We start from the raw sequence: 16395 nt of genomic DNA on the forward strand, positions 1-16395 counted from the left end.
AATATTGGTTTCGTATCTCAAGTTCCTCTCGATGGCATGCATCTTGTATTTCTAGGCGTAGTTAAAAGATTAATTATGTTTTGGATAAGAGGGAAAAAAAATCATCGTTTACCCGAGACTGATAAAAATGATATTAATAATCAATTATTGTTTTTGAAGAATTATGTGCCGAAAGATTTTCCACGCTTGCCAAGAAGTTTAGAGGACATTGAATACTATAAAGCCACTGAATTAAGGCAATTTTTATTATACACCGGACCAATTGTTTTAAAAAAGATTGCAAACAAAAATATATACACACATTTCATGGCCTTATCCTGCGCTATTCGAATTTTATGCAGTCCTGCATTATACAGAGTTTATAATAATTATTCATTGAAACTACTCGAATACTTTGTTCAAAAATATGCAATACTTTACGGAAAAGAATATATTACTCATTGTTTAGGATTCAGAAAAATTTGCCGCGCTCGATCGAACGAAAATTCACGAACAGTCGAGAATTTAAGTGAAAGCAATTGCCGCGGGCCTAACACGGCAGCACCTCGCGGCACGCACCGCGGGAAGCGCCGCGGAAGCAAATTTTCGGCCAATTAGCGCGTTCCGCGTGTACCCCTCGCGATCAGGCGGTCGATAGCGTGATCGATGAGGGTAGCATTCCGTCGGAGACAGTCGTCGTGGAGAGAGAGCCGGCGTTGGTCGCAAGTCAGACCAAAGACTTCGCCTTACGGTGTAATAAGTGCGTGAATGTATTATCGCGACAAATACGAACAGATTTGCGCGGTATTGTGTGACATATCGAGAGTGAAGAGTTAACGGGTAATCGGATCTCGTTCGCGACGCAACATACACGTTCTCGCGACGAATTCGCCATTGTCTCGTGCATGCTACGTGCACGTGATCGAACATTACGAGTATTCGGATCCTGCTGGAGGATTCACTGCGATATTCGCGTATCGGTGAATGCATGTCGTGCATTCTCTCTCTCGCTCGTTCTCTCTCTCTCTCTCTCTCTCTCTCTCTCTCCCGCGCTCTCTCTCACAATTGTCGTAGTACGCCGTCGCGACGAACTCGCCGTCGTATTGTGCACGCTGCGTACACGTGATCGACTCCTGCGAATATTCGAAGCCTTCTGGAGGATTCTGTGTGATAGTTAATTGCATATAAATGCACGTGATCGAACATTACGAATATTCGGATCCTGCTGGAGGATTGAATGTCACATAATTGAAGACAATTATTAAGTCGCGTCAAATCATATGTGCGCGTGTTCGATAAATTATAACGGTCGTCCACAAGAGGACAAATTTGTTGTTGTACGATTCGCGATCGTGACTTTCAAATAAGACATTGTTTTCTCTTGCGACAAAAAACATCGGTGTCGATATCGAACAAACAGTTTTTTCTGTTGTGATCGCGAGCTTCGAAACGCGTACAGCAAACGCTTTCGATTCTCATATCGAGTTTTTGTTCTTTTTTCTTTGATTTGTTTGTGTCAAGTCCAGGTGACTTTCTGACATGTGAAATAATAAATTGATCTGTTTTTGTTCATCAACTTCAAGACTTCTTTTCAATTCGGCTTCCTACGTAAATCATCAATCTCAGCGCACACATGAGTGCGCGATCACCCTATTAAGATACAGTCCACTCAACAATTATCCTATTGTCCATCCATCACATCTCTCATGAGATTCCTATGATTTCTTTCCAATAAAAAAAAAAAAAAAAAACGGGTGAAGGATTTGAGAGGCGGCGCGCGAGACGCGGCCCTAAAAAGGCCGAGCATGCTCGTTCGTCGCAGCTTCGCGTCGGACCACGGTTCAAGCCGCGCGTTCGCAACATTTGGTCCTTCGAGCCGGATTTGAGATTGGTGACGAATTGAAAAGTGAAAAACTCAAGTAAAAAACACAGTGACATTGCAAGTACATTCAAAATCGGACATCATCAAACGCTATCAGTGCATTCAAAGAGAGTGACAGCTCGGTTCGTAAAAGACTAATTTGATTAAATTCAGTGTCGTTGAAACCTCAGTTGATTAAATTCAGTGTCAAAATGGAAGAAGCTCTCGCAAATCAACAAACTGCTTGCTATTCAGTTGCTCGAGCTCTCGACAATTTTAAGAAGATCGGTCGGTCAAATCTGACGGCCGCCAAAATTCGCTCGCGAATGACGAGCTTACAAGACACGTGGACACAATGTGTACGCAATCACGCGACACTGCTGCAGCTTGTTCCTGACGAGAAGCAAGTTTCAATTCACTACTTCAAAAAGGAGACCTTCGCCTTCCACGAGGACCTCTATCAGGCAGCTATGGACTACATGAACGAGTGCTTGGAGGAGCTGGTTCCAGTCGTAAGTCGTGAAACCTCTTTCAACGCTTCGTTCGCGCATACAGACTCTGCGTCATTATCGGTCAAACATCTTCCTCCCATCAAATTGCCGCCGTTCACCGGTAAGATTGAGGAGTGGGAGACTTTTCGCGATCAGTTTCAATCGCTTATTATAGACAATCGCGAATTATCGAACTTCAGTCGCATGCATTTTTTAGTTTCAAGTTTAACAGGCTCAGCTCGCGATGCGATATCAGGTATTAAAGTCACCGCGGATAACTTCTCGGTTGCGTGGAAAGCATTAACAGCGCGTTTTGAAAATAAGCGCCGATTAATTGAGACTCACATTTTGAATTTGTATAATCTTCCGAAAATGACTCGTGAGTCAGCTGTCGAGCTTCACGCCTTACGCGATAAAGCCGAACAAGCGATCTCAACATTGCAACGTCTTAATCGTTCGCCGGACGATATAGTCAGCGACATGTTAGTTTATTTTCTCTCTCAGAAATTCGATCCCGCCACGCGCCATGCGTGGAAGTTAAAAACGAGCGATATCGAAAATCCGCCAACATACAAAGAAGTATTAAAATTTATTTCGTCGCGCGCTCTCGCGTTAGAGGAACTTTACCCTCGCGATAACGACAAGACCAAGTCACATGCGAAGATGACTAGCGCAACAGCGACTGCGTCATCTAATATAGTGTGTTCAATGTGCAAGCAATCGCACATTCTCTCAAAATGTCCGCAATTTGTAGCAAAGAGTCCGATTCAGCGACGCGAATTGGTTAAGAAATTTCGACGATGTTTCAATTGTTTGAGTGATAAACACATGTCGATCAATTGTCAAAGTAATTTCACATGTCGAACATGTAATAAACGACATCATTCTATGATTCATCTCGATTCGGACTCATTGCAACAAGTTACAAATGCGAATAATACGTCAAACGCGAATGACGTCATCAACAACGTGCCTAACGTTACGGCACTTTCATCAGTTACAATGACAACTGCGCCGACTCCTGTTGTCTTATCTACTGCAAAGGTGAATTTGCAGGCGCCTTCTGGACGCTCATTGGTTGTCAGAGCCTTGATTGACGGTGGATCAGAGCTCACGTTTGTGACGGAGCGCGTTGCTCAAATATTACGTCTCAAGCGTATACGAACGCTTACTTCAACGTCGGGAATAAGCTGCGCTGACACCGGTACATGCCGATCTGCGGCTCTGATTCACATCACTCCTCGCAAAAAATCGAAACCAAGGTTCACAACGGTTGCCTATATTATGAAGGCATTAACGAGGTATGCTCCCAGAAACGCTTCGCAATCGCAAGATTGGAAACATATTTCCAATCTGGAATTGGCTGACGATGATCCTACCGGATCAACACCGATTGATCTCATAATAGGATCCGATTTATATAATCACGTACTCGTTCACGTACGTAACGGACCGCTCGGTCAACCAGGTGCAATTGAATCGCATTTCGGATGGATCCTATCCGGAACAACCTCTATCCCGAATCACGTGACACAACCCTCTCATGTGGTAACTTCAACTCTCGTAATTCCGCTTGTTGAGGATGCGAGTCGCGTCGTGCAATCAGCTCAGTTAAATCAACGTTACAGTGTTGTCGCTCATTGTTGTTCTCTCGAAAATCAATTGTCTAAATTCTGGGAGGCAGAAGAAACACCTCAATCAATTGAAATGTCTCCAGATGACGAACAATGCGAAGAACATTTCAAACAAACGCATTCGAGAACATCGGATGGGAGATATATCGTGCGTCTGCCGTTTCGAAACGGCCCACCCATCGAAATCGGTGAATCTCGCGAAATAGCCGCGCGTCGGCTTTCGTCGTTACTCCGGAGAATTAATAATCAACCTGCGATTAAGCAGGAGTATTCTGAGTTCATGAGCGAATACGCACAGTTGAATCATATGAAAGCAATCGCACCGGTGGATTCAGTAAATTCACAAGTCGTGTACATCCCTCATCATCCGGTCATTCGAGAGACTAGTTCGACAACTCGGTTGAGAGTCGTATTTGACGCCTCATGCACAACCTCTAACGGTACCTCGCTCAATTCTCACATGTTTACTGGGCCTAAACTACAGTTAGAGCTGCAATCGGTTTTATTACGTTGGCGACAGCACAAATACGTTTACTCCGCAGACATAGCGAAAATGTATAGACAAATATTGGTCGACTCGCGAGATAGAGATTATCAACGCATCCTATGGATAGATGAAAATTCGAATATTCAAGAACATCAACTCCTTACGGTAACATACGGTACGGCTTCCGCACCGTTTTTAGCTCTTCGAGTCATTAATCAGTTAAACGATGATGAAGGAAGTTCGTTTCCACTAGCATCTGCGGTTTTAAGCGAGAACGTCTATGTGGACGACGTGCTGTTTGGGGCCGAAGATATGCCTCTCCTTAAACAGACTCGAGATCAAGTTTGCAAATTGTTGAAACGCGGTGGATTCGATCTTCGCAAATGGGCGAGCAACAAACCGGAGTTGCTCTCAGATATTTCATCGGATCATCACGGGCTCGCACAGCTTAAATTATTCGAGACTGACAACAATCTGAAGGTTCTCGGTATTTTTTGGAATCCGACGCACGATTGTTTCCAGTTTCAAATTGAATTGCCACAGACTCTCCCTTCTACAAAACGAACGATTCTCTCTACCATAGCCAGAATATTCGATCCACTTGGATGGGTCACACCCGTGGTTCTCAAAGCGAAAGTTTTTATGCAGAAATTATGGCGACACAAAGTAGGCTGGGACGACAATCTCTCAGAAGATCTCCTTTTACAATGGAGCGTGATTTATAAATCACTTCCTTACATCAAAAGCATGAAACTTAGTCGCTGGATTGGATGCGATTCAGATACCAAGAGCATCGAGTTACACGGTTTCGCGGATGCTTCCCAAGTAGCTTACGCCGCAGTAGTTTTTTTGAGAGTCACAACATTATCCGGTCATACAACTGTTTCGCTCCTCGCTGGGCGATCCAAAGTCGCGCCTATCAAACCGCTGACAATCCCTCGATTAGAATTGTCAGCTGCGGTCTTATTAGCGCGCCTAATTGAATTCATCAGAAAATCTCTTCATTTCACGAAAATGCCAGTCCATTGTTGGACAGATTCGAGTATTGTGCTTGCTTGGTTAAACAAGCACCCATCTCATTGGAAAACTTTCGTCTCGCATCGCGTAACAGAGATTCAAACACGAGTATCTGATGGCATTTGGCATCATGTCAGTACACATGAAAATCCCGCTGACTGTGCATCTCGCGGCCTACTCGGCACAGAATTAAGCGCCTTCGACATTTGGTGGCGCGGACCTTCATGGTTGAGTCTTAAACAGGATGATTGGCCCACATTCACAATAACGCCGATAGACGAAACACAGTTAGAAGAAAAACCGTGTCAAGTGCATCAAGTGAACGCTGATGAACCGTGGAATCTCACTACTCGATATTCATGGTGGCCAAAATTAATACGTATTACCGCCTACATTTACCGTTTCATAAGGAAGTGTAGAAAGAAACACACAATAGGATCGAACAACAAGTCTCAATCTCACGCTCTTACTACAGTTGAATTCAACGAAGCACGAAACTTCTGGCTGAACTTCATTCAGTTAGAACTATTCGAAAACGAGCTCCATAATTTAAAGTCAAACAAACCGTTGCCTACTCACAGTCCAATTCTCTCATTAAATCCGTTCCTGGATTCTGACGGTCTAATTCGCGTTGGGGGGCGATTAGAACACTCGTCATTATCTTTCCAGTCCAAGCATCCAATCTTATTAGCCAACCATACGATCACTACCATGATCATCCGTTATACGCATGTTGTATCTCTCCATGCCGGTCTTCAATCCACTCTTTCAAAACTTAGACAAGAGTTTTGGATTTTGAGAGCAAGAAGTCTAGTAAAGTCGGTTATTTATAAATGTGTTCCGTGTACAAGAGAAAAGGCTCAAGTAGCTAGTCAGCTGATGGGCCAGCTACCTACAAGTCGTGTTTCGGCGCCCTCTCGAGCGTTTCTACATAGCGGTGTCGACTACGCCGGACCAGTCTTTACACGTGCTTCAGCCGGCCGAGGAATTACCTCGCGAAAGGCCTACATAGCACTCTTTATTTGTTTAGCCACACGCGCTATTCATCTCGAACTGGTTAGTGATTACTCGACTGCTGCCTTTCTTAACGCTTTTCAAAGATTTTGTGCGCGACGTGGATTACCAGAGGTCATGTACTCGGACAATGGCACTACGTTCGCAGGAGCAGACAAGGAGTTGTCGCAAGCGTATCGAGACGCTCAAAGCGATGTTAACTTTCTCAACTTCATCGTGTCAGATAACATCACATGGAGTTTTATCCCTCCCCATGCTCCACACTTCGGTGGATTGTGGGAGGCAGGGGTCAAAAGCGTTAAATACCACCTTCGTAGGATATTAGGAAATCACACCCTCACTTTCGAGGAACTTACTACCGTGCTTTGTAAAGTTGAAGCATGCTTAAATTCAAGGCCCCTGTGCCCATTGACTGATTCGATTGACGATTTTGAAGTGCTCACTCCGGGTCACTTTTTGATTGGATCGGCAATCACAATCAATCCAGAACCTTCTGTTCTGCAAATCAATGAAAACAGACTGTCACGGTGGCAGTTGTTGCGACAGATCACGGAGCGTTTTTGGAAGCATTGGCACGCCGACTATATTAACACGCTTCAACAGCGAACTAAGTGGCGAAAGGCAAAGTCACTTATCCATATCGGTTCCATGGTTCTGATTCAAAATCCTCTTCTTCCTCCTTGCAAATGGGAACTCGGACGCGTAATCCACTGTCAACCAGGCTCTGACGGATTAATTCGAGTAGTTTCCGTCAAAACAGCGAACTCGGAATATAAGCGTCCCATAACTAAGTTATGTGTGCTTCCAATCGACGTTGATTCTGACGATTCCATCGAGGATCAACCTCGAGTGTCAAGCAATTAGCGATAATTCTAGTGTAAGTTAATTATACGATTCTAATTCTAATTACGTTATAATTTATGTAGCAAGTAAGTCAAGTTTATGTTCATTAGTTAAGTCAAAGCGTGCAAGTAAAGTCGCCAAGGCGGGCGGCGCTTGCAATCCTAAGTTTAAGGTCGTGCGAATTAGTACGAACAGCGGATACTGTTGTTTACGCGATCTGCGTTAAATGTTAAAATCCGTCCGCGATAACAAGTGATCTTTAGAAGTCAACTTTAAGTCAATATTGTCAGCCGTTTCAGGTCTACAATTTCACTTTAGTGCGATCTGAGCATAATCAGAAGTTACATCTCAGTATCTTATATATTGCATGGGATCAATCGTGACGAACAATCACACGCAATTAGTTTTCATTTAGCAAACCTCACTCACACGGGAGTGAACGATGCATCCTTGTGTAAGGTATACCGCGAGATCGAGTAGTTTCGAAATTCAAATTTCGAGGCGGGCGGTATGTTTAGGATTCAGAAAAATTTGCCGCGCTCGATCGAACGAAAATTCACGAACAGTCGAGAATTTAAGTGAAAGCAATTGCCGCGGGCCTAACACGGCAGCACCTCGCGGCACGCACCGCGGGAAGCGCCGCGGAAGCAAATTTTCGGCCAATTAGCGCGTTCCGCGTGTACCCCTCGCGATCAGGCGGTCGATAGCGTGATCGATGAGGGTAGCATTCCGTCGGAGACAGTCGTCGTGGAGAGAGAGCCGGCGTTGGTCGCAAGTCAGACCAAAGACTTCGCCTTACGGTGTAATAAGTGCGTGAATGTATTATCGCGACAAATACGAACAGATTTGCGCGGTATTGTGTGACATATCGAGAGTGAAGAGTTAACGGGTAATCGGATCTCGTTCGCGACGCAACATACACGTTCTCGCGACGAATTCGCCATTGTCTCGTGCATGCTACGTGCACGTGATCGAACATTACGAGTATTCGGATCCTGCTGGAGGATTCACTGCGATATTCGCGTATCGGTGAATGCATGTCGTGCATTCTCTCTCTCGCTCGTTCTCTCTCTCTCTCTCTCTCTCTCTCTCTCCCGCGCTCTCTCTCACAATTGTCGTAGTACGCCGTCGCGACGAACTCGCCGTCGTATTGTGCACGCTGCGTACACGTGATCGACTCCTGCGAATATTCGAAGCCTTCTGGAGGATTCTGTGTGATAGTTAATTGCATATAAATGCACGTGATCGAACATTACGAATATTCGGATCCTGCTGGAGGATTGAATGTCACATAATTGAAGACAATTATTAAGTCGCGTCAAATCATATGTGCGCGTGTTCGATAAATTATAACGGTCGTCCACAAGAGGACAAATTTGTTGTTGTACGATTCGCGATCGTGACTTTCAAATAAGACATTGTTTTCTCTTGCGACAAAAAACATCGGTGTCGATATCGAACAAACAGTTTTTTCTGTTGTGATCGCGAGCTTCGAAACGCGTACAGCAAACGCTTTCGATTCTCATATCGAGTTTTTGTTCTTTTTTCTTTGATTTGTTTGTGTCAAGTCCAGGTGACTTTCTGACATGTGAAATAATAAATTGATCTGTTTTTGTTCATCAACTTCAAGACTTCTTTTCAATTCGGCTTCCTACGTAAATCATCAATCTCAGCGCACACATGGGTGCGCGATCACCCTATTAAGATACAGTCCACTCAACAATTATCCTATTGTCCATCCATCACATCTCTCATGAGATTCCTATGATTTCTTTCCAATAAAAAAAAAAAAAAAAACGGGTGAAGGATTTGAGAGGCGGCGCGCGAGACGCGGCCCTAAAAAGGCCGAGCATGCTCGTTCGTCGCAGCTTCGCGTCGGACCACGGTTCAAGCCGCGCGTTCGCAACACTCATAATGTTCATGGCCTTATACATTTGCCCATAGATTGCTTGCAACATGGTCCACTTGACACTTTCAGTTGTTTTAAATATGAAAATTATTTATTTGAGATAAAAAAAACAATTCAAGCTACAAGAAATCCTTTACAACAAATTTGTAATAGGTTAAAAGAACAAGAATATATGCAAAACAATGATAATGAAAAAACGTATCCAATTTTACGTCAGCAATGTACTGATCAATTTCATAAACAAGATTTTATATTCTACAAAACAGTAATCATTGAAAAGTTTGAACTAAGCACATGTGATAAAGATAATTGCGTTATGTTAAAAAACAATTGTGTATTTTGTGTCGAAAGTATTTATAAAGAAATCAAGACTTCAGAAATCTTTTTAAAGGGAAGAAAATTCATTGAATCAAAACCATTTTTCAGTTCACCTTGTTCCTCAGAATTATTTAATATTCAGCAAACACAACATTTGTCATATGATTTGTACACAGTCAATATTCACGACATTAAAGGGAAATGTGTGAAATTTCCTTACGACGATGGTTTTATCATCATGCCATTGATTCATATGCAAGAATAATATAAAATATAATATAATTGCAAATAATAGTTTAGGTATTTTTTAGTAGGTACGAGTATATCAGGAGACGCGGTAGCGTCTCGCTAAGTTATATCTTTTATTCGTCAAATTAAAATACAATCTACAAAAAAACAAAAAAAAATATCGAAAGATATCGAAAAGATAGCGAAAATATCGAAACAATAGCGAAAATTATCCGTAGGACGCTACTGTGTATCCTTTACCGGACGTAACACGATTTTCGTAACCTTGAAAACAAAAATTTGAAATATTTCATGAACGGAAACATATTTTTCAAAAGATGACCATATCAATCGAAAGCGCGATTTTTTCCGAGTAAAATGAGACCTTAAGGAACTTGATAGCTCTATTGGTTGCGGAGATATGAATTTTTCAAGTTATTTTTTGGTCGAAAAGGTGTCACTTTTTTTTAAGATACGGCGTCGTACTTGTCCCGATGACCCATCCCGACAAAGTGATTCTGTCCGAAGCTGCTTTACCTTATCCGCGGTCACCCATCCTAGTATAGTGACATTTTCCTCAGCTGCTTAACCTTTTAAGCAACCAAACAAAAAATAAATTCTTGCTCTCTCTCACTCTCTCTCTCTCTCTCTCTCCCTCTCTCACCCCTCTCTCTCCCCCCTCTTTCACCCTTTCTCTCTTGCTTTCCCACGTCTTTTTTCGCTCTCTCTCGCCCTCTCTCGCTTTCTCTCGCTGTCTCTCGCTCTCTCTTGCTCTCTACCGCTCTCTCGCGTTCTCTCGCTCTCTGCCGCTCTCTCTCGCGTTCTCTCGCTCTCTCCCACTCTCTCTTGCGTTCTCTCGCTCTCTCTCGTCGTCTCTCGCTCTCTCTCGGTTTTTTTCGCTCTTTCTCACTTTCTCTCGCTGTTTCTCGCCTTCTCTCGTTCTCTCTCGCTTCTCTCGCTTTCTTCCGGTCTCTCTCGCTCTCTTCCGCTCTTTCTCGCGTTCTCTCGGCCTCTCTCGCTCTCTCTCGCTCCCTCTCGTCTTCTCTCACTCTCTTTCGGTTTTTTTCGCTTTCTCTCGCTGTTTCTCGCTCTCTCTCGTTCTCTCCCGCTCTCTCTCGCTTTCTTTCGCTTTCTCTCGCTCTCTCCCGCTTTGTATCGCTCTCTCTCGCTCTCTCTCGCCCTCTCTCGCTGTCTCTCGCTCCCTCTTGCTCTCTGCCGCTCTCTCTCGCGTTCTCTCGCTCTCTCTCGTCTTCTCTCGCTCTCTCTCGGTTTTTTTTCGCTCTCTCTCGCTTTCTCACGCTGTTTCTCGCCTTCTCTCGTTCTCTCCCGTTCTCTCGCTTTCTCTCGCCCTCTCTCGCCCTCTCTCGCTCTCTCTCGCCCTCTCTTGCTCTTTCCCGCTCTCTCCCGCACTCTCTCGCGTTCTCCCGCTCTCTCTCGCTTTCTCTCGCTGTTTCTCGCCTTCTCTCGTCCTCTCCCGCTCTCTCTCGTTCTCTCTCGCTCTCTCTCGCTCTCTTTCGCTCTCTCTCGCTTTCTCCCGCTCTCTATCGCTTTTTCTCGCTCTCTATCGCCTTCTCTCGCTTTCTCTCGCTCTCTCTCTCGCTCTCTCTCGTCTTCTCTCGCTCTTTCTCGGTTTTTTTTCGCTTACTCTCGCTCTCTCTCGCTTTCTTTCGCTCTCTCTCGCGTTCTTTCGCTCTCTCCCGCTTTCGCTCGCGTTCTCTCGCTTTCTCCCGCTCTCTCTCGCGTTCTCTCGCTCTCTCCCGCTCTCTCCCGCGTTCTCTCGCTCTCTCCCGCTCTCTCTCGCGTTTTCTCACTCTCTCCCGCTCTCTCTCGCGTTCTCTTGCTCTCTCTCGTCTTCTCTCGCTCTTTCTCGGTTTTTCTCGCTCTTTCTCGCTTTCTCTCGCTGTTTCTCGCCTTCTTTTGTTCTCTCCCGCTCTCTCTCGTTCTCTTTCGCTCTCTCTCGTTTTTTTCCGCTCTCTCTCGCTCTCTCCCGCTTTCTATCGCTCTCTATCGCTCTCTCTCGCTCTCTCCCGCTTTCTATCGCTCTCTATCGCTCTCTCTCGCTCTCTCTCGCTCTCTCTTGCTCTCTCCCGCTTTCTCTCGCTCTCTCTTGCTGCCTCTTGCTCCCTCTTGCTCTCTCCCGCTCTCTCTCTTGGGTCCTCTTGCTCTCTCCCGCTCTCTCTCTTGGGTCCTCTTGCTCTCTCTCGTCTTCTCTCATTATAAATATAAAAAAATATACATTTATTTAATGCATTTTGTTTAATGATCTTTGCAAAAATATGTGAAATCCCACAAAAAAAGACATCACAGATGTAAAAAAAAAGCGCTAAGTTATATCTTTCGTCAGCAAAAATAGTTCTTTATAATAATAAAAAATATAATCTTCTCAAAAATTATGTTTATAGCCAAAATAATTCTTTGCAAAAATTAATCATTATCAAAAATATTTTCTCAAAAATTATATTTATAAATTATATTTTATTTCTGTTAATAATACTAGAAAAAAATTAAAATATTAGCATCAAAAGGTAGTGAAATCAAAAAATTGCGCTAAATAATTATATTGATAATACGAGAAAAAAGGTTAAAATATTAGCATCAAAAAGTAGTCAAATCAAAAAGTTGCACTAAGTAAGTGACAACATAATATATAATATTTAGATAAATTTCTTATAATGATACAAATGTATAATTATTGCTTTATTTTAAAACGTTTATAATATATACAATAACAAAATAAATTCAGTAAAATATATATATATATATATATTTATTCATCTTTATATTTAAATAACATGAATAATTATGTAATTAATTTAAACTGGAATGTATATACATTGTAAAGTTATTATATATTTTTATAAAATATTTAGATAAATAGATATATATAAAAAATAAATTATTTATCTCTAAATAATTATTTAATTCAAATATATTTAAACGTATATTCAAAAAAGGTAATATAAGGCACAAAGAATTAAATTTAGGAAATTAAAAAAATTTAAAGTTAAATAAAAATTTTTAATTTAAATTAAAAAATAAAAGTAAAAATAAAAGTAAAAAAAATGTAATGTACAAAAAATACTTAGCGCTGTTTTTGTATTATAGCCCTTTGACTACGAAACGTCCTTAAAAATGATGATTAGTAACGAAATGTGTATATACAGAATATATCACACACAGAAGTCGCATCCTATCTTTGGAGAGTGAAATGATGAAGTCAAAATAAGTCGAAATTAAAGAATTATGAAATTATATTTGAATCTTTTTTATAAAAAAATTCATAATGAAAATAATGCGCTTTAAACATCTATCTCGAAACTTTGATTGCGATCAGGAAAACATTGCAAATGCTTTAAAACATGTATGAGAATAAAGAAATTTTTATTCATTTATATTTTGATTGATCAATTAAACACTTTGAAATGCTCCATATACATTAATTAATATATGTATACATCAGGGTTGGGAAAGTTACTTTGTAAAAGTAACTAGTTACAGTTACAGTTATTTCATTGAAAAAATAACTAGTTACAGTTACAAGTTACCGATTTTAAAAAATAACTCGTTACAGTTACAGTTACTCTAAAAGTAACGAGTCGTTACTTTTCAGTTACTTTTTAAAAATAATTATACATTGTTTTAAATATAAGGAGCTTACATTTTATGCACAATTACAGTCAAGTATTTAAAAAAATTCTTGAATGTAATATTGATCGATTTGCTTGCGACTTTGCAATTAACATCAATGTATGAATGATCTTTATATACAACAGTAAAAATAGTTATAGTAAGTTACTAAATGGTAATCGCAAAGTCGCAAGCAAATCGATCAATTATTATCTTTAAGAATTTTTTTAAATATTTGACTGTGATTGGTCGATCTTAATTATGTGTTATATTATTTTATGTACACAAAATGAAAATTTTAGGTAAAAGATTAAATCATATGAAGATCCATATGCTACTGTTATCAAAATTTAATTTAATAATATAACGGCTACCATACTTAAACAATACTTTTAGCGCATGTTTCCAAAAAAAGTAACTAATAAAGTAACTATTAAAATAGTTACTAGTTACTAAAAAAATGTAACTAAGTTACAGTTACAGTTACAGATGGAAAAAAGTAACGAAGTTAAGTTATAGTTACCGAAAAAAAGTAACTGTAACTGTAACTTCTGTTGTGCCTCCGGGAAGGCACGGAAAATTTTGGGGTCTCAGTCGACTGAAGGATGAGGATCCTAGGATCGGCGGGCGTCTCCACTTTGATTAACTTCGCTTGTGTATTTGAATAAATCTTTTATTTCGCTTATTTCTTGAGTTGGATTAATTATGTATAATCCCACCTGGGTGATTAGTTAGGTGTGCTCGCTCTCGATAATCAGATTACAGGCGATAGTTATATTCTGCGGCTTGTCTTCGACTCCTAGTTAGGTTCTAATTAGCGACTTGACTTTTTGGATTTTCGTTAGCGACTGACTTCGTCGCCTCGCTTTCCGTTCGCGGTGGTCTCCTGCTCTTTTCTACATCTTTCGGGGGAAGATGTAGAGAAGCTCTTTCATTGGCTAATTTTTATTCACACGCTTTTATCTAGGTGCAAGCGAAGCAGGTTGATTCTTCGCTTGCGATCCGCGGGTTTCGGCGTAACGCTTATATTTCATCGCGTTTGCGTCTTTTCGCGATAAGCGCTTCGCGAGAGCGTGAGAACGTTTCTCAAATGATTATATAATAGCTGACTTACTAATTTATTATTAAAACTATGTTAATATAATATAATATAATATAGTTATAGTCATTCGGACTATAACACTTCGTTACAACTAACTCGTTACTTCCCAACCCTGGTATACATATATTAATAACATATATATGTATATGTATACGTCTTTAGCATATATTAATGTATAGTAAATTCATTTTTATAATTTTCACTTAGCCCATTCACATTGCCCAATCGTTGAATCTGTTTAATATGACAATTATTGCATGTTACATTATATACATATATTTCATACATGTATATCGATATGTTCAGCTAGCCACATGTCATTCGAATATCGAGCCACGTAATATGTTTATAGATTTCTATTGAAGCGTATTGCAGTAAAAAAATTAGTCTATACTTTGATTTATATTTTATTTTATTTACTAATGTGTTAAAATAACAATACAAAAACAGCGCTAAGTATTTTTTGTACATTACATTTTTTTTACTTTTATTTTTACTTTTATTTTTTAATTTAAATTAAAAATTTTTATTTAACTTTAAATTTTTTTAATTTCCTAAATTTAATTCTTTGTGCCTTATATTACCTTTTTTGAATATACGTTTAAATATATTTGAATTAAATAATTATTTAGAGATAAATAATTTATTTTTTATATATATCTATTTATCTAAATATTTTATAAAAATATATAATAACTTTACAATGTATATACATTCCAGTTTAAATTAATTACATAATTATTCATGTTATTTAAATATAAAGATGAATAAATATATATATATATATATATTTTACTGAATTTATTTTGTTATTGTATATATTATAAACGTTTTAAAATAAAGCAATAATTATACATTTGTATCATTATAAGAAATTTATCTAAATATTATATATTATGTTGTCACTTACTTAGTGCAACTTTTTGATTTGACTACTTTTTGATGCTAATATTTTAACCTTTTTTCTCGTATTATCAATATAATTATTTAGCGCAATTTTTTGATTTCACTACTTTTTGATGCTAATATTTTAATTTTTTTCTAGTATTATTAACAAAAATAAAATATAATTTATAAATATAATTTTTGAGAAAATATTTTTGATAATGATTAATTTTTGCAAAGAATTATTTTGGCTATAAACATAATTTTTGAGAAGATTATATTTTTTATTATTATAAAGAACTATTTTTGCTGACGAAAGATATAACTTAGCGCTTTTTTTTTACATCTGTGATGTCTTTTTTTGTGGGATCATATTATAACATTATAATAATGTTTATTAATTGAAAATTAAATGGTTTATATGCTTTGCAGACTTGGTCAGTGATTGAATTTATCAATATAGAAGGCCAATCAAACGCTGTAGAAGTTGTACCAACCTCATGGATGACATTTACAAATGATCAAATAATGTGTAAATGGCCGGAAAAAAATGTTAGGAAATATATATTACGGAAAGAACCCCCAAAAGACAATTGGCAAAAATACATAGTGCAACTAATATTTCAAAGTAGTAAGTATTGTCATAAAAATATTGATAGTATATAATAAGATAATATCTTAATTAAACATGTTTTATATTAAAAAAATGACTTTTTCGTATTTAATATATCAAATCATAACTTCCCAATATTTATGAATACGGTTATGGAAAAGACTTATATAAATCATGTAATACAAATGTATGTATATATATAGACAATTAATAAAATAATTTGTAATTACAGATTCATATAAGGAAGCTATAGATGTTGTACATAAAAAAATTCGAACCGATACATCAGATACATCATGTTCGCAATTAGGCCGAGGGAAAAGAAAAAAGAAAACATTCCAACCAGTTACAGCAAACAACTTAAATGATGACGATTCAAATCCGCGA

At 39.2% G+C, this 16395-nt stretch overlaps 1 protein-coding gene across 1 annotated transcript; it reads left to right on the forward strand.

Moving 5' to 3' along the window:
• The first annotated feature begins 2052 nt into the window (after positions 1-2052).
• LOC114937658 (uncharacterized) lies at positions 2053-7347 on the forward strand. Its single transcript, XM_029311229.2, has one exon. The coding sequence runs from the start codon at positions 2053-2055 to the stop codon at positions 7345-7347; it is 5295 nt and encodes a 1764-aa protein (XP_029167062.2).
• Positions 7348-16395: the final 9048 nt, after the last annotated feature.

This window comes from Nylanderia fulva, unplaced genomic scaffold (assembly GCF_048542155.1).
Source record: "Nylanderia fulva isolate GAGA-0341 unplaced genomic scaffold, ASM4854215v1 Scaffold1018, whole genome shotgun sequence".
Taxonomy (NCBI): Eukaryota; Metazoa; Arthropoda; class Insecta; order Hymenoptera; family Formicidae; genus Nylanderia; species Nylanderia fulva.